Raw genomic sequence first — 22,519 nt, 5'->3', positions numbered from 1 at the left:
GTGTAGTATTAAATCAGCCAGGACCCAGTTTACACTGGTTTTTGCTTGTATTCCACTACACTCGAACAAAGTGTTGTAGTTTGACGGGAACCAGTTTAGAATTTGTAAACTACAAAACGTAATCGGTTATTGTTCATTCCGTTTTGGTGTTTCATACCGACTTATATGGTTTGAATAAGCTTAAGACCCTTCAAACATTAATGTGATAGGTATATTAAAGATTGTTTTACAAAAGGATTGAACTGTTTTACTTTCAAAGTCGTACTATAGGGATATCTGTCATATACGTTTTCCACTCTCACCGGTTAATTTCTTCTTTTACACGTGCTTTGGAAACTTCCTGTTTAATCGCAAGTTTTAAAATTGTTTTTGAGTGAATTAAACTTATTTTAACAATCATGAAGCGTTCCAGAATCATTTTAAAGCAGTTTCTTCTTCTCTTTGATGATGGAAAATAGGTTTTCTCAAGAAAATACCGCAAACGATCGCAGAGGAATTGAAACGTACAAGTCAAGTCGGCACCTGGTTAAATTGGCATCTAGTCAAATCGGCACCTATTCGACGTCAATTTGGCATCCAATAATATTTGTTATAATATTTTCTATTCAATTAATTAATTACTGTTACCAAGTACATAGTGAATATGTTGTTGTGTATTTTGGTAAACCATGAAACGAAAGTGAATATGTAGTATATAAAGGTAAACAACGAAGCCCTTACCAAAGCTGTTGTTTTAACAATTAGACAATTTGTGTAATTGTAAAAACAAGTCAATTATTAAAATAAAATGGAAAACTATGAGTCCCTTTCAATAAATCAAACTTTCATGCCAAATAATTAGCAAATTTAAGGTGTTTGTTTTTCAGTAAAGTTTAAACAGCATTAAACCAACAATCCTGTAAAATGCTCAACTGGTTAAAATAATGCAGAAAAATACACAATATCTCATGTATTAGTCCAAATAATTATGATGTCTGGCAAGGCTATTTTATTATTTTTCTGGGACGCCTTCCTACGACGTTCGTAGGAAGGCGTCCCAGAAAAAAATTAACATAGCCTTGCGGTCATAGGAAGGTGTTCCAGAATAAAATTTAAAAAGCCTTGCCAGACGTAATAATTATTTGGACTACTCATATATATATATATCATTAAAAATACACCAAAAAAGTCATTAGTTGAGAAAAATAAATATATACAAAATGTACATGAACACCCAAAAATGTGAAAGTTAGTATTTAACTCTTTTTGCTTAAATACTGAAAAAAATTCTGGCAATCCCTTTCTTATTTTTACCCTATTGCTTAAAATACTGTTAAAAATATATATTGAACATGGGTGACGAATTGACTATATCAGGTGTCGATTTTAACCAGGTGCTGATTTGTCAAGGTGCCAATTTAACTAGGTGCCAGTTTGACTAGAATTCTTTGACAAATGTTTGAAACTATCTGAGTTTCATTAGACCTTTGATAGCAGTAACAAAAAGATTATTTACCTAATATTTTGTGGGAGAAGGGGGTTCAGACTGTGTGGTATCAGGTCTGTTTGTGCCCAATACATTTTCACACCCTTCACGTTCGCACATTCACACTCCACTCATTCGCGCCCAATTTTAATTCAAATTCAAGTTGAATAATTGGAAAATCATGGTTGTTGTTTTAAATTGCTTTGGTGTAAATACTGAATGTATTTATAGCTTGGTATGAGTAAAACATTGAAGATTTTAAAGGAAAAAACACAAAAGATAATTGTTTTTAACAGCTTGGTCCCATTGATCTGAAACAACGAAACAATAAAACATAGAAACCAAAATATAGCAATCCACCAATATAACCAAAACATGATAAAATTAATTCAACACGCAGAAACAAACATAGTCAGAATCTCACTTCATTTTGAAACAAGTCAATGAAACAAGTTATAGCAATACACTAACCAAAACATGATTAAGAGTTATTCAACACAAAATAAAACGTTGACAAAATACCACTTTATTTAGAAAGGATTATTATTATTTTTAGCAATACCTTATCCAAAACATGATTAAGATTTATTCAACACAAAAAAAAATTGCTGTCTCACTTTATTTTGAGACAATGACAACAATTATACTTATAAGAAAACACTTGCTTACAGAGTTATTAAACACAAAACCAATTAAGATTGGGTGCGAACATGTAGGGTGTGAAAGTGAAAGGGGTGAAAATGAGTGGGCGCAAACGTGAATGGAAGCGAACGGACCCAGATTCAGTACCAGTGAGAAATATACAAGCCTTTCTACGGTATTTATTTGTACAATTCAGCTAGTCTTGACCTATTCATTTGTCTTAAAAAACCAGCCAGTTGTCACCTTCACTTCACACACACACACATATACGTATATCAATTATATGCTCACGATACATGTTGCATTGTTAAACTAGTTACGGTATGTGAAAATCAAGACTTGCATAAAAACTATCCCAATATTAGAGACAGTGGCGTAATTTTTTTTCAGAGCTTTCAGCTCTTTGATTTTGTCAGTTTTTGGTTGATTTTCTTAAAATTCATGTAAAGTATGATACTTTGATGGGGTTATAAGTTTGTATTTGACTATATTATATAATTATTCTGCTCATGACATGTACAAAATCAAAGTGTTATGGGTATTTTTAATTTTTGTTGCACATTTTTCATAAAAAAAATAGCAAATTTATGGCACTGTGACCATTTTAAAAAAATAATGTGAAAATTTGGTTTTGTTTATATTTGAAAATTATATTTGTTCAGCATCTACCGTGTATAAATATGTTTTATTAAATTTGAGATTGTTTACCTTGACATGCTGAAAAATCTAATAAATGGTCAACTAATAAGTTATGAAATCTAGGTTGTAGCTTGATATGAAAACACCTTTTGAGTTGATGTTATACTATCAAGATGACTAACATATCAAGAATCAATCCATTCTGTTGAATAGAAGCGGTAAAGTTATAATTTTGTATCAAACTTTATTAATATCTCTTCCTTCTTTGCAGAATTATCTACTATTGCAATGCAAATCTCCATAGGAATTTTAAAATCGTGATTTTTTAGTTTTCCTCAAGTTTCCTTAAAAATTGTCTGTAGAAATTACTTCAAGGTTAGCGTCAATTTTATGCTAGATTGACTAGACTAATTAGTTGCAAAATATGGACAGCCACTCAACAACACAAATAAACAAAAGACCTCAAATGGTCAATATACCTCTCTCAAACCGGATATTTGTAGATGATAATATAAATACTAAAACAAGATCATTATTTTTCTATGTTCTACAATGGATATCTTACCATTAAACACTTGCTCATGAATTGAATATTTTTGACACTTATAATTTGACTTTTATTCTCAATTACAGTCCCCCAGCACCAGTAATAGGACTAGCTGTTGTAAAGGAGTGGCAGAAAGGATCAGCCCTGTTAACATTGACCAGTGATATAGAGTTTATCTCTCTTCCTCTTAGGTAAGATCTCCCTGAAGTACCACAAAATGTAGATTATTGTATCAGTTTCTCTTTCATAGTGGTATGACTCTCTAACAAGTGTCTTCCATTTGAAAGTGCAGGAGGTATAAAACAAACAGTAACATCTTATTCAATTAGGGAGATAGATATGAGGCTTCAAATATAGAAAATTTGACATCCTTTGCATGTTTGATTACTTCTGTAACATCTCATGTGTGTTACAAGTAAAAATGTATTCTATCCAAAATATCAGTATATTCTAGTGGCAGTTTAAAATTATGAAATACAACTACAAGTAATTAATATGTTCAATTCCTTCTTTTGTGATAACAACATAGACACTTAAAATGTTATCTCCATATGAAAAGAGTTATCTTTCTTTCAATAACTGAAAATTTAGAATTTTTGCCACGATGTTTATTATTACAAAAATTTCATTTACTGACATTTTAAAATCTTTACAGTAGTATTTCTATGCCCAATTTCCTGTTATTCAAAAATTGTGAAAAATAAATGCATGCAACACAATGTTAATTTTTATAGTAGATTATATTCTATTCACAGGTCCAGAATGGTAACATATACCACATCTAGTTTGCAGACACCAACAGGGACAATTAGATCTCCATTACGTAAATTACCCAGGGAGCCATTTGATCAATATATAGCCAAGGTGTTGCAAAAGAACTTCACTAATCCCTTGTTAAAGTAAGTTTTCACAACATTTTTGTCACCTTTCATAAATTTATTAGTATAAATTGAAAAGATGTGGTACAATTGGCAATAAGACAACTCTTCATCAGAGACCAATTGATGTAGAAGTTAGTAACTGTAGTTAACTATACAGCTCTTCAACAATGAGCAAAAAACAATACTGCATATCATGCTTTAAAAGACCTTGAGATGATAAATGTAAAACAATTCAAATGTGAAAACTGCCTCATTTATGTACACAACAATAAACGAAAAATTAATATGACAAAACAGCAACAAAGGTCAACCACTGAATAACAGGCTCCTGACTTTGAGACAAGCACACACATATCTTCCAGTAACCAGTGACAGTGGTGTAACAGCATAACACAAAAACAATGATTTTAAGACCTAAACTCATCAAAGCAAATACAACGAACACACCACAAAGGACAGAAAGTACAGATCTGCAATACTCACAGTTACTGACAGCTAGTTCAAAGCTAATAACTAATAAAAAGATCACATATCTAAGACTAAAATATCAATCAGTACACATCCAATATCCAATGGATTTAGTGTAAAAACTTCAAAAACAGTCAGAGAAAACATGACCTTGTACAATGCTGTAATATAGTTTTCAACAGATTGTAGGACAGTAATCCTACAAGAAATAATTTTGTAATATTAATAAATTTAGTAAGGGATGACATCAAAAGTTCAATGAAGGATAAAAAACTTAATTCATATAGTTTTTTCACTTACCCCCCTCTTAACTTAATTTGGGAAAATTGATTGACCAATAAGGATATATATGTAAAATCTATGTCAATTAAAACAAAACTTGCAGCAATTTGACCCCACCCGCAACCACCCCCGTCCCCAAACTATTTGAATTAAGTTTTTTATCCTTCATTGATTTTTTTATGTCGTCCCTAAGTACACATGAGCTTCAAATTTTAAATATTGAAAAATAGGAAATCATGTTCTTGCTTTATGTTTGGGTCCTGTAAAAAGTAATTAAATGGACACATTCATAACTACAACTTAACGGAGAAAAATAATTACAATTTGTATTGTCTATTTATTGAAATAACATTTTGATAACCTGTATTTTAAGATCAGGTAAAAAGACTGAAATGACCCAACAGGAATGTTACCAGTTGTTGGGTCGTACAACACAAGTGTTTAGAGAGGAATATCTTCAGAAACAAGATTTGGCTCAACAAGCTATACAGAAAAGGTAGGGTCCTAAATCTTGACCCTGAAGAAACACAGGTGTTCAAAGAGGAATATATTTTATTATAGCTTTTAATTTGTTATAATTCTGTGATATCAACCATGGCTAGTAATTTTGCATTCACATCAGTATAAAAATATTTTTGGGTAGTCTGTGCTGCAATATAAAAATATTCAGCATAGAAATAAGTCAAATTTTAGTTGCATTTTGATATAAATTAAACAACATTATAGATAACAATTTAAGAACCAACTGTTTTTTCCAGTGTCTATAATTTGTTGTATTCATTGTTTTCTAGTGTAATAAATTGTGTACCTCAAATGAATAAGAACACAAAAACATAAAAATTAGGAAATTGATTTGAAGAATAGTTCCAGAGCTGAATCTATTGACCTTTATTTAAATGATGACATAAAGTCATAATATTAGGAAATTAATTTGCAAAACTTTGAAATTTTCAAAGAATAATTCCAGTGTTGAATAGATTGACCTTTAGATTAAGACAAAGTCATATAAAAGTTTATCATAAGAAGTAATTCTAGTTCCCATGAAATATCTTGACCAATCGGTTATAAGAATGCAGTGTTAACGACAGATTAAACACCTTATCAATATTATTGGCTGACAATATTGGATATAAATGGTCACTAACTGTCAATTGATCAATCATAAACTGACCATTATGGCCGGATTGCACCTACTATTGTAACAAAAATAGGACAGTGTCCATGTCTGTGGCCAGAAGACTCTTTACAATAACATAAATGTCTGTTTGTTATTGTTTGGAAATTGTTTATTTACAATGTTGCTTATTAAATATATAAACAAACAAATCTCAATGTAATATCTTTTTATCGGTCACTTCATAATTGTTTGTACAAAAAATAAATATATAATCTATAGAATTGCATGGCTTGTATATATGTTCCAAAAATTACAACTAATATAATTTTCCAAAGATAGAGCTTTTTTTTTTTTAATTTGTTGGTTTTTTTTACAGCAAATACTGTAAATTCAGAAATTATTGAAGTTTTTTAATAATATAATGGTGAAAACTGTGACGGGGATATAATCGCTTTTTTTTTTTTTTTTTTATCACAATAATTTAAACTTGCATTTTGAAATCTATTATATGAATTGAACAGACTTTTCCTCACAAAAAATTAAAATCCCATATTAGTCTAAAATGACAAATCCAATATAAGTCTTAAATGAAAAAATCACAATATTTAAATAAATGCACACAATTATTTTTGAATTTACAGCTAATATATAAAGATAAAGAGTTGATGTTTGATTGTCAATGAGAAAACTATCCAACAGAGTTCCTTTAAAGCAGATTTATGCGACAATAGGTCAATGTACAACCCCTTAACAATGAGCAAAAAAATACTATTATAAATCAGCTGTAAAAAGTACTGACGTGACAAAATGTGAAACAATTCAAACAAAGAAAACCTATGATTGTTCAGGGTCAAAGGTTGTAAAGAGAATGAAAATAGGAATGATTTAATTTTACATCTGACTAATAGGACTTTTAAAAAAATTGAATGCTAATTAAAAGAAAATATGTTAATAGTGTTTAAGAATTTCTCGCCTCTTTTGACACATAGATTATGATGATGTTCATCATTATATTTTATTATGCAATAATATGAACCGGATTTAACTAGACTCCTCCTACAGATCTCAGACTGTTTTATTAGGGTGAAAAACAACATGGCAATCATTCCAATAAATGACCAAACTTTGATTGACAGGGTTTAGGGGAGGAGCCATGTTTAATTTGACATGTAACATTCTATAAATGTACTAAAATTGATTCGAAATAAATTAATTGTTCAATGACCAAAGTTTGATTGACAGGTGTTGGGGGAGGAGACATGTATAATTGACATGTCATATTCCATACATGTACTTTATTGATTTGGACATTTGTGTAATTGATTAATAGGGTTAAGGGAGGGGCCATATATAAGTGACATGTTATATTCTGTACATGTATTTAATTGATTTGGACGGCTGTTTAATTGATTCATAGGGTTATTAAGTATTATTTATGCATGGAATGTATGTGTAGTTTGATTTGTGTTTTTACATGGACGGTTTGAAAAGTAATAAGATATTTTAGGCTCACTATGATAAGTTGTGTGGTCATGCAATAACATGCTTCTAGAAATACATGTAAGAGTTCTTTTATTAAGCAGTGTTGCCGACTTTAAGAACTTAAGTTAAACAAACAAGTGTGTGTGTATTTGGAAAAGTAGGAATGTAATGTACATGTTTAGAAATTTATTAAAAAACTGTATAGACCTTTTGATATAAGTGTTTGTTGCGGTTTTCCAATTTTCCAAAACTCAATCATTGGAACTTCTTGTGCAATTTATTTTAAGTTGAAATTCTGGCTTCATATTTTGGAAAAAAATAAACCTGAATTATGATTTATTGTTTTTTTTTGTGTATCCAGTGTCAGATGTTTTATTACAAAGAAAATGATACAGTAATTTAACTAGAACTTCAAACAACTACATAGCAGAAACAACTTATAAAACTATAAATGAGGCACCTTCCAATTTCAATATTACTAAGCAAAAATATTTGGAAACGTGAATCTATCAGTATTTTCATAGATGCAAACCATAACACTTTTTTGTCAATTTATCCAAATTGATATTGCTGCCATCAACTGTTGCAGTTCACAGTAGTAAAAAAAAATACAAGATAAAACTTTGCATAACCTCCAGTATTACATGCATTTGCAGGATGAACAATGAATACAATAGGAATTGTAATAAGGTCGGATTAACAGGGATGCAATTGGTCACTTGTATGCACATTTGTCTACCAAACCATAAATTACACAAGTTCTCCTAAATTGTGACATCACAATTGTGATTGTTGCTGAAAGTCAGTATATGATTCGGAACAGATAAAAGACCATTCACAGACAAAATTTAGCTAAATACCAAAAGTGTAAAAATGTTTATTAGAGACCTCTCAAAATGTTATATTCAGGAAGTTAGACATGTAATTACAAGACAAGACAAAAATAATGAATTCAAGGTTATATTTTGAAATGTACTTTTCTTATCTTTAAATTTGAGTGATTTGTTATATTGGTTTCTATTGTAGAGTAAGGATTTTAACAAATCTGAAAGAGACCCAGTCTAATGATTTGGATTATCTGTCTCAGTTAAAGGCAGACATGCATGACCGAGCAGGAGAACTAGGTGTCAAGTGTGACGAGTGTCAAGATAAAAATGATGAAATTCTGAAAAGGTACTTATTAAAGAAGAAAATATATTATTGCAAACTAAAAAAAAAAGATTCTTCCTTTGAAATAAAATACCATATCACGAAATTTTATACACTCAAGCGTTGTTGTCAACTGTTTAAAGTACACCACTTTCTTATGCTAAGGTAAATTCAGAAATTTAAAGATGCTTTTATTATTACAAAAAATTGTAACAGGACAGGTTTCATAAAAATTCCAAACACACATAGATGTGGTGTGAGTGCCAATGAGCCAACTCTCCATCCAAATAACAATTTATAAAAGTAAACCATTATAGGTCAATGTACGGCCTTCAACACAGAGCCTTGGCTCACACCGAACAACAAGCAGAAGAACATTTCATTCTATATTCTAATCTCTCTCTAAAAGCAGGGATGCTAACAAAACTTTTTCAATATATTCAAAAGATAAATTACCGATAACAACAATAAATGTACAATATATATCTCTTAAATTTTATAATGAAACCTGGGTGAATCTAATAACATGTATAATGGAATCTTAAAGTATATCTACCTGGTCCATGGCTGTGTTATTTTCAACTTTGTAGTAGCATACTTTACCCATATGATCAGTTGATGAGACAAAAAGATATCAGTCATTGTTAACTTTTAAGTTCCTTGAGAAATAAATGGGATATAAACACTGTTACATTGCTGCATTTATATGTTGAGGTAAAATAAATTAAACAAAAAAAAACAGATGTACATTGAGAATTTTCTTTTAACAGAATAGAAAACATAATGAGAAAGTTACAAGCCAGACTTCCAGTTCTGTCTGAGGCCGAGAGGACCATGAAGAGAGAGTTAGAAACAATGCATGATAAATTAGAGAGTTATAAAACTAATTTACAACAGGTATGGGGTTCATTAACTTAGCAGTAGGTATGATATGGTATACATGTAAAGTTAACATATGAGAAACATTCAATTTTTACTGGTAAATTTGAAAGCATTAAGGGGAGTTAAGTAAAGTCATTATCAGGGAAGTAAATGTAAAGCTTTCTGTTGATCATTTTTTAGGAAATTTTTAATTGAGTTATCTTGGCAAAAACCATTTTGAGATTGCTCTTTCTGAGAGCATAATGAGAGGGTTAGAGCTATAGAACTAGGTTTAATCCACCATTTTCTACATTTGAAAATGCCTGTACCAAGTCAGGAATATGACAGTTCTTGTCCATTCGTTTTCGATGAGTTTTGCTATTTGATTTTGCCATATGATTATGAACTTTCCTAATTGATTTTACTCTGAGTTCAGTATTTTTGTAATTTTACTTTTTTTTGAATGAAATGGATTAAAATTTATAAATGTTTCACGGCCAATATTAATCATTTTGAAAACATGTGAATATAATAAAAAAAAAAAGGAAATATGTTTTGTGCTATGCAGAACTGCTTTATCAAAGGGTAAAGTTCACTGGAGTTATATTTTTTATTGGCAGATGCTAAGACACTGATGAGAATTTGAGTCAAATGAGTTTACATGAATTTGACAGCTAGTGCCCCTTTGAAGAAAGAAATTTAAGCCATAAGAAATCTTCAATTTCAACAGAAGTAATTTAGTTAATGAATGAAGACTTAATCACAAAAATATCTTTTATCCTTCTCTTGCTTTCTTTTAGCTTGAAATAAAACAGAAATATCAGAAGAGACAGATTGATAACCAGAAGAATAATTCTGTGTCCAGTCCTGTGTTAAAAGATACCCAGCTCAAACAGATTAAAGACACCATGAGAAAAGAGTAGGTGTTATTTATAGAAATCTGTTTAGTCAGCGTAAGTTACGCTGATATTTTGATACATGTATGAGTCTTTAAAACATAGTTTGTTCAGAAACTCATCATAGATACAGGATTAAAATTTTATTTATACGCCAGATGCGGGTTTCGTCTACAAAAGACTCATCAGTGTTTAAAAGGCCAAATGAAGTATGAAGTTGAAGAGCATAGGATACAATTTTTTGTATTATTTCAAAGAGTCAGTGAGAGCTTTTGTCCTCATTTTGGGTCTGTTGTCTGTTGAATAACTTTATATTTTGTCCTCTAAATTAAAACCGCTCTTTTGCAATTTGAAACAAAATGTTTAAAAAAATATATAAGGTTCTTTTTAACACAATCAAGTTGGGTTATTGAATGTATTGCTGTAAATAATGTATCCGATATGAGATAATTAAGCTTTTAGAACTAAAATATGTTCATAACTAGTTTTAAGTGTGGAGTGAATGAAAAATTAATGTCTTAGTCAGAGTTAAGAAATTTGAACATGTTTAAGGTTAAGGTTAAGTTCTGAGTACTAGCACTGGTGTGGTTGAGTATTACTAAAATACGCTATATGTGAAGTAAAGGAATGCCATTTGGTTATATGAAAATCATTTTAGCTGTCATTGAAAGCATAGATATTCAATTGTATTTGATTCATAACAGGAATTTCAACAAATTAACATCTGAAAAAATTGTAAAATATTTATATACATGTGTGTCAGTGCTGAGGTTAAAGGAACTTTAAAGGAAACTAGATTTAATTGAACCACTATATAAGAACTGAAATAATAAATATGATCTTACTCAATGTATGCTTTTTTGCTATGAAATTTTAGCAAATGTTAATTTGAGGTTTATTCAATGCTTACAAATAGCTATCATTCAATAAATAATTTTACTTATTTCAGGGGAGATGAGTTGAACGAATTGATGAGAAGAGTCAATCAGATGAAAATGGAGTCAGGAGTTTGACCTGTTGAATAGTGTTATAGAATGCTTTACTGTGATAATTCTCCTGAGGTATGGAGAACTGAGACACTGGTGTGAAATAACTTATTTCATTGTTTTGAAATCATCTCATTATGGAAGTTCTGTGACTGTCTTTGATATTGTGATGTATGACTTTTGTATAGTGACTGAAGGTTCATTCATCAAAAAATTAATGTTATATGAAAAATGACAATTAAAATATTTGTTGTAGTTTTGTAATAGAAAGAGATGAATATGTATGTGCTCAAAATGTTACTTTACTTTTTATTTGTACAATAACTTATTATACTTTTATACTCCTGTCCCAAAAGTCACCTATGGGTCTTCAACACAACACAAAAATCCAGCCCCTTGAAGCGGTCTCCAGCTGACCCCTTAACAAAACTGTGTTAAAATCGATGTAACACTAATCTCAGAAACATAAATGAACCAAAATTTAAAAAAAACAACATACAAGATTAACGAAGGCCAGATGCTCCTGATTGAGACAGGTGCAAACATATGGCAGAATAAAACAAGTTTTGTGAGACCTCAACCCTCCCCTATACCTCTAGCCAATGTAAAAAAAACAAATACACAGTAATACGCTCGTAAAACTCAGTTAAAAGAAGTCCGAGTCATATACCAGATTAGGTAACAGAAGAAACTAAGCAAATCAACAATTATATCAAATTATACCCCTGCTTAAAAAAAAAGTCAAGTTATACTGTTTTATTTCTGTTTGTTCGTACATCTGTCCCTTGAATATATTTCATTGCATCTTTCTTAAGAACTACATTACAAGGATTTCAGAAGTTTGGTGTCGGGGGTTTATTTGAGTCACATTAATTTTTAACCATGTGATGTGTTTTCAGATTAATTGCTCAACAAATTCCTGTTCACCTTATACTTTTAGCAGGGGGTATCATTAGTGAGAAGTAACTCACATATTCACTTGCTAGCAAAAGACTACTTGTAGTTTCTTACATGCTAGCTCCAGACCTCAACTAAACCGAAATATTATGTCTTCTACATATGAAATGATGCACAATCCTTTCCATCAGGGTTTTAGTACCACACCATTATAAAATATATGAGAAGAACATAGCTCATTGTATCATGCCAACAACTGGTGTTTGAAATTAATGTGTTTATTTCTGATGCAAAAACTGTATAGAGAATCCCAAAAGATGTTGTTTTAATGACTTGACAAAGTGTCATAACTTTATACCTTCTGAATAAATCTGTTTAAAGGTTGGTTAGCTTAGGAGGTGGTTGATGGTGTTTCTGTGCTTTATATAGAATATTACCATAAAAGATTGTATTTGAAATACCTGTAGGTAAAAGAAGATGCCTGCACATTGTTTTACATTTATTAATGATGTCATTGTACTGTCATGTACAGATGATAACTGTAAGAAAATAAATAAACAGTTAATGAAAAGTTTTTGATATCGAAAATCCTGATGTACTAATTTTTCAGCGATACAGGGATTTCCTTCATAACAATCACATTTGTTGTTACATACACATTCAATCTTACAAGTTGATATATATATATATATATATCAGTCTAAAGATTTGCACAACGGTACTGATATAAGGTGTTATAAAACGAAAATGTTGTTATAAAATCGTGTTGACAAATATTTCGGCTCAACAAATGGCCTTCTTCTTGTGTCACAAGTTTTAACAATACTGATACATAATGTACAAGGTGTGAAAATAGATCAGTGATAATACAGGTAAGTTTTGGTCGATTGATTTTAATCCTGAATATCATAATTTAAACAAAACACTTTAAATCAATATACGTGACTGTGTATATTAACAATAAAAATAAGTGAAAAACAAGGACTGTTAGTATTTCTTATTGATGCCGTTTGGGTGATGTACATTAAGTTCCTTTATCCAAAAGCTTTCCCGAACCTGTCGCTGTGTATCACTCCAGTGAATGTTCTGTTCAATCACTAGAATTTTCATGCGGTTAAAGTCATCAAGTTTGTGATCCGACTGTCTGAAGTGCTGAGAGACTGGAAGAAGTGGCTTCTTCGAGATATCACTCCTATGGCCATTGAGGCGTTTGTGGAAAGGCTGCTTTGACTCACCAACATATTGGAGGCCACAAACCGAACATTCTAGTATGTAAATAACATTCATACTTTTGCAGGTAACATTGCAAAATATCTTATAGTTATTTTCGGTTGCCTTACTGTGAAATGTTGACGAATGCTGCATCTGTAAACAGCATTTGCAGCGTTTTTCTCCACACGTACGACATTCTCCAGGAGTACTTCTATTATCAGACACTTCAGCCCGCACTAGTAGGTAGGTCCGCAGACTACTAGGTTGCCTAAAAGCTATCATTGGAGGCTCAGGGAAAATCTTGGACAGTTTGGAATTCTTTTCAACTGATTTCCAATGCTCACGAATGACACCAAAGCTGTTTTTGAGAGATGGGTGATAAGTAAGAACACATGGAGTCCTTTTATTTTTCTTTTTAACTTTGTATTCCAATAGTTCACTCCTCGGAATTGACTCCGCTTTCTGAAAGCTCTTTTTGACATTTCTGTGTTTGTAGCCCCTTTTCTTCAAGCGAGTTTCAAGTTTACGCAGTTGTCTTTTAGTTGTTTCTGTGTTGGAGCATATTCGCTTGACTCTAAGTGCCTGACTGTATGGAATGCTCTTGGTAAGATGAGCAGGATGGCAACTTTTAGGGGACAAATATTGATGAGTGTCAGTAGGCTTAGAATATAAATCTGTAGATATGATGCCCTCTGTGAGCGAACTTGAAGTATCGAGAAAGGCGATTTTGGATTTAGACTTCTCATGAGTAAATTTGATACTATGATGAATGTTGTTGGCATGAGTGATAAAAGTGTCTAAATCCTCGTCGCTTTTGTTCCATTTCATATCCACATCATCTATAAATCTAAACCAGGAAAGCGGTTTTTCGATGGAAGTTTCAAGGAGTTGTTTCTCTAATTTGCCCATAAATATGTTGGCATATGACGGAGCCATTTTGGTGCCCATGACAGTTCCATTTACTTGCAAATAATGATCTCCATCAAAAGTAAAGTTGTTTTTCTTAAGTACCAGCGTGAGCATTTTGACCAGGCATTCAGTAGGTGGATATTTTACTGGTCTGGAATTCCAAACTTCTTTGCACCCATCTCTCAAAAACAGCTTTGGTGTCATTCGTGAGCATTGGAAATCAGTTGAAAAGAATTCCAAACTGTCCAAGATTTTCCCTGAGCCTCCAATGATAGCTTTTAGGCAACCTAGTAGTCTGCGGAACCTACTAGTGCGGGCTGAAGTGTCTGATAATAGAAGTACTCCTGGAGAATGTCGTACGTGTGGAGAAAAACGCTGCAAATGCTGTTTACAGATGCAGCATTCGTCAACATTTCACAGTAAGGCAACCGAAAATAACTATAAGATATTTTGCAATGTTACCTGCAAAAGTATGAATGTTATTTACATACTAGAATGTTCGGTTTGTGGCCTCCAATATGTTGGTGAGTCAAAGCAGCCTTTCCACAAACGCCTCAATGGCCATAGGAGTGATATCTCGAAGAAGCCACTTCTTCCAGTCTCTCAGCACTTCAGACTGTCGGATCACAAACTTGATGACTTTAACCGCATGAAAATTCTAGTGATTGAACAGAACATTCACTGGAGTGATACACAGCGACAGGTTCGGGAAAGCTTTTGGATAAAGGAACTTAATGTACATCACCCAAACGGCATCAATAAGAAATACTAACAGTCCTTGTTTTTCACTTATTTTTATTGTTAATATACACAGTCACGTATATTGATTTAAAGTGTTTTGTTTAAATTATGATATTCAGGATTAAAATCAATCGACCAAAACTTACCTGTATTATCACTGATCTATTTTCACACCTTGTACATTATGTATCAGTATTGTTAAAACTTGTGACACAAGAAGAAGGCCATTTGTTGAGCCGAAATATTTGTCAACACGATTTTATAACAACATTTTCGTTTTATAACACCTTATATCAGTACCGTTGTGCAAATCTTTAGACTGATATAATTTTTTCCTTATCTGCATAGTATCGCCTATTCTAGACGATCCGGTACATAGTAAATTTGCTGGTTGGTCCTTTTTATAGACTTTTATATATATATATATATATATATATATGTACATAACACCATAAGATGGTGACAAGGGAAAGGTGCCATCTTGATAACAATAGGAAATATTTTTTTATTTAGGGATATCAACTCTAAATATTACTAATTGAGTACTTGTTGGATTTACCGAGCATTACTCAAGTACTCTCTCAGTAAAACATTTACAAAATGGAAACACAAAATTATACCCATTTTATGTATTGTGGGTTGTCTTATGAACGTAAAACCCTCAACATTATTACCTAGTCCTGATATCTATGATCAGTTTATTTAATCATTTTCATAGGGCTGACACAGCGTGCAAAGGATTTGTTTTCATTCAAAAATAGTTTCTTGTCATTTTTATCTAGGACGAGGCAATATCTCAACTTTGTTAGATAACTAACAGTTCTGCTGATGAAAACATATAACCTGACGATACAGAGGTGCAGGAATCACTTAGATTAGCTAAAGGTGTAAGCCTAGGCAAAGTAGACTTGTTCATAGCCTTCCTCTGTTTGGAGGATTTTTAAGACAGTTGCATGCACACATTCAAATCATATTTTAATTTTTATTAGTTTTGATTAACATTTAATTTCCTCGGAGGTGCTGTCAATAATTTTATTTTTTGTTTAAGCTTAAGAAAGCAACATCACAGGAAACCGATTAGGCGAATATCATTTTGGTATTCAATACTCGAAACTACTGAGCAATACTTGAGTACTCGTTGACATCCCTAATTTTATCATAAATTTTGGTATAAAGCCCCCTTTTTAAAATTATATATATCAATATCCAGAAAAGAACAGTTTTCATTGTTACTATAAGCGTTTTAAAAGTCAGTCCACCAGGATATATATAAAAAGAAGAAGATTGCCAATGAGATTTCTCTCCACAAGATACCAAATGACACAAAAATTAACAATTATATTTCATTGTAAGGTGTTCAACAATGAGCAAAGCCCATACTGCATAGTCATCTATGAAAGGCCCCGAAATGACAAATGTAAAACAATTAAAACGAGAAAACTAACGGCCTGAATTATGTACAGAATGTGGCGGAAATCCAACCCTTCCCTCATCTGAAACAGTGGGGTAACAGTATAACATTAGAACGAACTCTAAAAATCTGTTGAAAAAGGCGTAAATCATCAGTAGGATAGTGGACTCGGCTGGGTACTTGTATATCCCAACAAAAAAAGACACTATAATCTGAGAGTACTCGCAGTTCCTGACAGCTAGTTCATAGCCACTAACAACTATTTGAAAATCCTTCATCGACTAAATTATCAATCGATACACATCCAACATCCAATGGATTTTGTGTTAAGGCATCACAAACAGTCCGAGAAAAACATGAGCTTGTGCAATGCCAAGGTACAGGTATCGATATATTGTAGATCCATGAATTTCTATATGTATATAACATTAGTATTCAGTTTGCTTTTAATTTACTGATACCAAAAGCAATATTGATACCAATAAAAACAATGTCCACATGATCTAATTATAGCGTTGAATTGGTACCCTTCTAGAATAAGTTTGGTTAAAGGATCGATAGGTTTACCATTATCTTTTCTTAATTAACGGACAGAAAGAACATTTCTGAATATTTAGGATGTGCTATCCCGTTTGAAATAAGATTCTATGGGTACAATCAGAGACGCATAATGATATTGTATTATATGTCTGGTACAACCGAAATCACAATCAAATCTTTATATATATGAAAGAATAAGTAAAGGTCTTAGGTAAGTTGTTGGAACGAAATCCCTGGCTTAATAATTTACCAATAATACATAGATAACCTTTGTTAAAATCAAAAACGTCACAACAGACACGGGAATAGTGGAATATATAAACACCATAGGATGGTACCAAAGAAATATCACAATTCAAAAAGGGAAAAATCACAATAGGGACTAAGAAATTATCCCTCTTGTCGTTAGTTTTAGTGTGGTGTTTATCGTGTAAATCCGAAATATCTAAATCTAGGAAAGGATAGTTATTACTGTTTTAATTAGATTTATTCGAAGTTCGTTCATTTGGGTACATTTCGGCAGTATATTTAAAAAGTTCTTCGATTGTTTAACGAAAAAATATCATCAAGATAACAGTAAGTGTTCTTGAATTTATCACTTCAATGCAATTTTGACAGATCTTGACCAAGTTTGGTCATAAGCTGTGATTCATAGCAGTACAAAACAAGTCTGCTGCTTAAGGGGCGCACTAAGTGCCCATTTGAACACTTAAAACCTGTCGATAAACGTTGTTGCTGATATGTACATTATTATTATCAAAAGGAAAATTAATATTTTCAATCATATCATCACATCTCCAGTAAGTATATCTTGCATATTTACCTTTTTTTCATTAGAGAAGAAGGCTTTAAATGAAATGCAGCAAATGTTTTTGCTTTCAGATTAACCAAACAACCATTTAATCAAAAAAGACAAATTTTGTTTGATAAGATTGTGTGGAAGTGTAGTGTAAAGAGTAGAAAAGTCAAAACTTTCACCAGAATCAGAGATAAGCAAAGGCACGTTATTTATTTAAAACATCAAAAGATTTTTCTACACTATTTTCATATATTTTATTACCATACTTTGTGATAAGTTCTTTGATAGTAGTTAAGGAACTTGTTAAAAGCACTATTTAAATAGGTATAAAAACACTTACAAGAGGCCGTGATAAAACGATATGTTGCTGTTTGTTTAGTTAACCATTGCATAGTAGAGACCTTCAAATGTTCAGCAGAAGCCTTAATCTATGATGTGGTTTTAATACTAGTATGTTTGTTGACTATATGACTATCTGATCAGCCAACGAACTTGAATGTAGATGACCCCTCGTAGATGAATTTAAAATTTCATTCTTAAGAACATCAGCAGGGAAAAAGCTCTTTAGTGTACATACTGAATTCTTCATTATTGAGAGTCAGATGTTGCTTATAGGGGTCTTAGCTGATTTGAGCCATGCATTTTAACTGGTTGCAATACAGCAACAGGTCCGCAATAATTAGTGCACAGTTAGTCCCCATTGGAATTCTGATAACTTGACGATACACAGAATCTCCATTGCGAACAAAAATAGTATCTAATATTTAAAATCCAAGTGCAGTTATTGTATCAAATCAATGTCTAATTGAAATAGTTCTTTTGAAGGTACATTCAAGCTTGAACAGAATATGTATTTTATATCTGTCAGTCAACAAATATGTCACCCTTTGGTAAAGTTCATTTAAATTTCATGAAAATCTGACAGAGCAAAATCCATAAAGTGTCAATAACTTCTTTTTTTCATGGGCCATTAATCAGTGTCATGTTTTCATAGTTAAGTTCTTTTTACATATACTATCTATGTGTATAAAATCAGGAATGATTTTTATGTATTGAAGTCTGTTCGGAAGGATTCTTCTGAACTGTGCCTCATTTGTATGGTTCATTGGTCACTGTGATGTATACATGGTTCAGTACATTTCTCAGGTACTATAAACAGTAGGTTAAATATATTTAGTGTATGGAATAATTGTCAAGCGATTCATCGTGAAATGTGGATAAAAACTCTAATTTGGCATTAAAATTAGAAATATGATATCATATAAAATAACTATCTTCATACAAAACTTCAACCTGAAGCGAAACTGACAAAGAAGAGAATATGGTATATTTGAAATATTTGAGCAAAAATTATTGTGGACGAGGGGGTGCTGAAAACTGACAAAACCTTTATCAAATTATGTCCAAAATCAGGCGCTCACAAATTTGACTGCAATTATGAGATCAGAGACCTAATTGGTTAATATCATTAATAACTTAAACAATTAAACATTTTAACATTAGTTTTCATGTAATTTTCACTTCATCGCAGTTGAGAAATATCACTTTTTTAGGAAAGTTCGTGAGCCAATTCCTTTCAGTTCTCTTGTCCTGACAACTTTTTTAAACATTAATTTCCTCATACTGGCAGCTACTTTCGGGTACAGTTATTTCCTCCTCGCTATCTATAACATCGATATAATATGGAGCACCTGTCGGGTCTTCGTGACAGTCATCGTAAGGATTATCCTGAATATCGTTGTAGGGAAGGACATGTGGTTCCATATGCGGTGCTGCATGGTATCTATGTAAATATAATCAAAAGCGTTTGTTTAATTTATAAATGCCCGGTTATGGGTACAAAAAATATGTTATTTTCACAGTGGCTTCACTTCCTGTCTGAATGTAAATATTTTGTTACATCTCTGATAGCCACGTTCATACCAAATTTAAACAGTTAAATCATGCATTTATTTGGTACTACACGTATCCAACTTGTTCCGACTGTATTGCTTATTTAACTCAGAGAGAAGCGATTGAACATAATTTTTTAGACAGTTTTAGAACCTGTAAATAGTTATTAAAGGTACCAGGAAATAATTAAGTACGCGCGTTTCGTCTACATAAGACTCATTAGTGGCGCTCATATCAAAATATTTATAAAGCCAAACAAGTACAAAGTTGAAGAGCATTGAGGATCCAAAATCCCAAAAATTGTGCCAAATACGGTTAAGGTAATCTATGCCTTGGATAAGAAAATCCTTAGTTTTGTAACTTGTGCAAAACAATAATTGGTGTAAGTAAAACAATGAAACAAAACAATCAAATCAAGAGGAAATAACACTGTTCTTTACTTAAGATATCAACATCATCATATGAGAATAGGATATCGCTTGATATCAAATCGAGCTACTAGTATTCAATTTTAATATAATGGTAAATGAGCCTTCTCCATAACTCGAGTTTACAACAAGTAGTAACAAATTCTCACGAAATGTGAAACCTATTTATATTACTAGTATGGTCCACACTCACATTTTGTAACTTAGGAATTCAGATAATCTTTGATCAATTCATATATAATAGTAGTATGACTTCATGTTACGGCGTCAAAGTTAAACTTCAGACATTTTGAAAACGTTTTGTACGCTTAACCTTTGAAAGTCGTGACAATGACTTAACGGATAGCCAATGTATATTTCGTAATGTTGTCTAATTATAATAAAAAAAAAGCTAAACAAGTTCACTTAGTGTTCGTTTCACTTTTCTAAGAAATATATATAACTACCATATAAGAGAATACTATATATTTAATCTTCATTTCTTTTATGATTTTGCTTACATGACAGGTTTTTTCTCTGTAAAAAATATACCACCTGCAATAAAGACAAAATTTCTTTAAAGAGGAAGGTTTGGATCTAATGATAATATTCAGAGATTTTCAGATGTTCATTCTCATTTTTGTTCAATTTTGCATAAGATTTTAAAACACTTTTAACGTTAGGTATAGTCATAAGCAATAGCAATGTGTTTCCATTCCAATATCTAAATATCACTTAATTGAAATTATTATATTCATAAAACTAACAAAATATATCAAATCTATTCTCATCAACTTCTTCAACTGTCATGGGGCAACTTCATTTTGATTCACAAAAAAATTTGAATTTAACATATGGCTGTTGAAAAAAGTTTAAATTCGAATGCCACTGATGCACCGTAAAATTGACCTACATCTACGAATTGGCAATGAGGGTCGACTGAAAACAAAACTTTACAACAAAAGAGATGATGTCAGCTTTCCAATTGTGAACTTTCAATTTCTTAGTAGTAACATTCCAGCAGCACCTGCATACAGTTTATACATCTCCCAATTGATACGATATTCCCGTGCTTGCATTTTCGATTGTGATTTTCTTGATAGAAGGTTGCTGCTCGTAAGAAAGCTATTAAACCAAGAGTTCCAAATGGTGAGGTTGAAATCATCACTTCGTAAACATTACGGACGCCATCACGAATTGGTTGGCCGTCATGTAATAACCGTTTCACAAATGATATCGGAAATGTTCTTCACATTGTAACTACGACCCCTTTCGCTTTCATGAATGTGATCTACCGAATTAGACTGTTCACCGGATTTTTTATCACATAAGCAACACGACGGTTGCCACATGTGCAGCAGTATCTGCTTACCTTTCCGGAGCACATGAGATCACCCCTAGTTTTTGGTGGGGTTTGTGTTGTTTATTCATTAGTTTTTCATGTTGTGTCATGTGTAATATTATTGGCCTGTTTATGTTTTGTTTTTTAATTTTTACCCATTGCGTTGTCAGTTTATTTTTCGATTTATGAGTTGGCCCTCTTTTATGTAAACGGAACATGTTTCTCGTGTATCAAATCTTAAGACTGGTATCTTTTACGAGAATTTTGATAGAAGTTTTGCAATTTTTGGCACATTACACTAGAAAGAATTAATGAACTAGGGATTTGAAATTTACGTTATATTTGCATATGTTTACTGTATGCTCTACAGATTGGTCTCAAAGAGGAACTTCCCATCCGTCCTTAAACACTTTGGTTATCAATAAGAGTCTATGTGGGTTATAACAATACGCAGTTAGGTTCTGTCGTAAGAGGATTGTTTAATAGTGAAAATTGTGAAGATAGAGCATAATATGTTAAAAACTCTCTACTAAAGTTGTTTGATCCGCAAGTGGCCTGCAAATTTTCTGCTCCTATTTAATATTTTCAGGGGCAGTCACATTTTTGTCGAGCCTTCGACTTTAGTCGAAAAAGCTAGACTAAGCGATCCTTCATTCCGTCGTCGTCGGCATCAACAAATATTCACTCTGTGGTTAAAGTTTTTGAAATTTTAATAACTTTCTTAAACTATACTGGATTTCTACCAAACGTTGACAGAAGCTTGTTTATGATCATAAGATAGTATCCAGAAGTAAATTTTGTAAAAATAAAATTCCATTTTTTCCATATTTTACTATAAATGGACTTAGTTTTTCTGCGGGGAAACAAAACATTCACTCTGTGGTTAAAGTTTTTAGAATTTTAATAACTTTCTCAAACTATCCTGAGTTTGTACCAAACTTGGACAGAAGCTT

At 31.8% G+C, this 22,519-nt stretch overlaps 2 protein-coding genes across 2 annotated transcripts in view; one reads left to right on the top strand and one right to left on the bottom strand.

The window, feature by feature from the left end:
* Positions 1-11,640, top strand: part of LOC134701983 (nucleoporin 88-like) — a 28,238-nt gene extending 16,598 nt beyond the window's left edge. Inside the window, exons 9-15 of the mRNA XM_063563094.1 lie at positions 3,380-3,484; positions 4,049-4,192; positions 5,298-5,420; positions 8,550-8,696; positions 9,443-9,569; positions 10,334-10,452; positions 11,379-11,640. Coding sequence (XP_063419164.1) covers positions 3,380-3,484; positions 4,049-4,192; positions 5,298-5,420; positions 8,550-8,696; positions 9,443-9,569; positions 10,334-10,452; positions 11,379-11,442 — 829 coding nt within the window. The 3' untranslated portion in view covers positions 11,443-11,640. The remainder of the gene's footprint in view (positions 1-3,379; positions 3,485-4,048; positions 4,193-5,297; positions 5,421-8,549; positions 8,697-9,442; positions 9,570-10,333; positions 10,453-11,378) is intronic.
* Positions 11,641-13,299: 1,659 nt separating this feature from the next.
* Positions 13,300-14,637, bottom strand: LOC134701994 (uncharacterized). Its single transcript, XM_063563105.1, has one exon. The coding sequence runs from the start codon at positions 14,635-14,637 to the stop codon at positions 13,300-13,302; it is 1,338 nt and encodes a 445-aa protein (XP_063419175.1).
* Positions 14,638-22,519: the final 7,882 nt, after the last annotated feature.

The sequence above is a fragment of the Mytilus trossulus genome, unplaced genomic scaffold (genome assembly GCF_036588685.1).
Source record: "Mytilus trossulus isolate FHL-02 unplaced genomic scaffold, PNRI_Mtr1.1.1.hap1 h1tg000373l__unscaffolded, whole genome shotgun sequence".
NCBI classification, from domain to species: Eukaryota; Metazoa; Mollusca; class Bivalvia; order Mytilida; family Mytilidae; genus Mytilus; species Mytilus trossulus.
This window is presented reverse-complemented; position numbering and strand designations above follow the sequence as displayed.

Excerpts from the sequence above, each read along its gene's own strand:
- LOC134701994 (XM_063563105.1), bottom strand. The coding sequence starts at position 14,637 with ATGACACCAAAGCTGTTTTTGAGAGATGGGTGCAAAGAAGTTTGGAAT.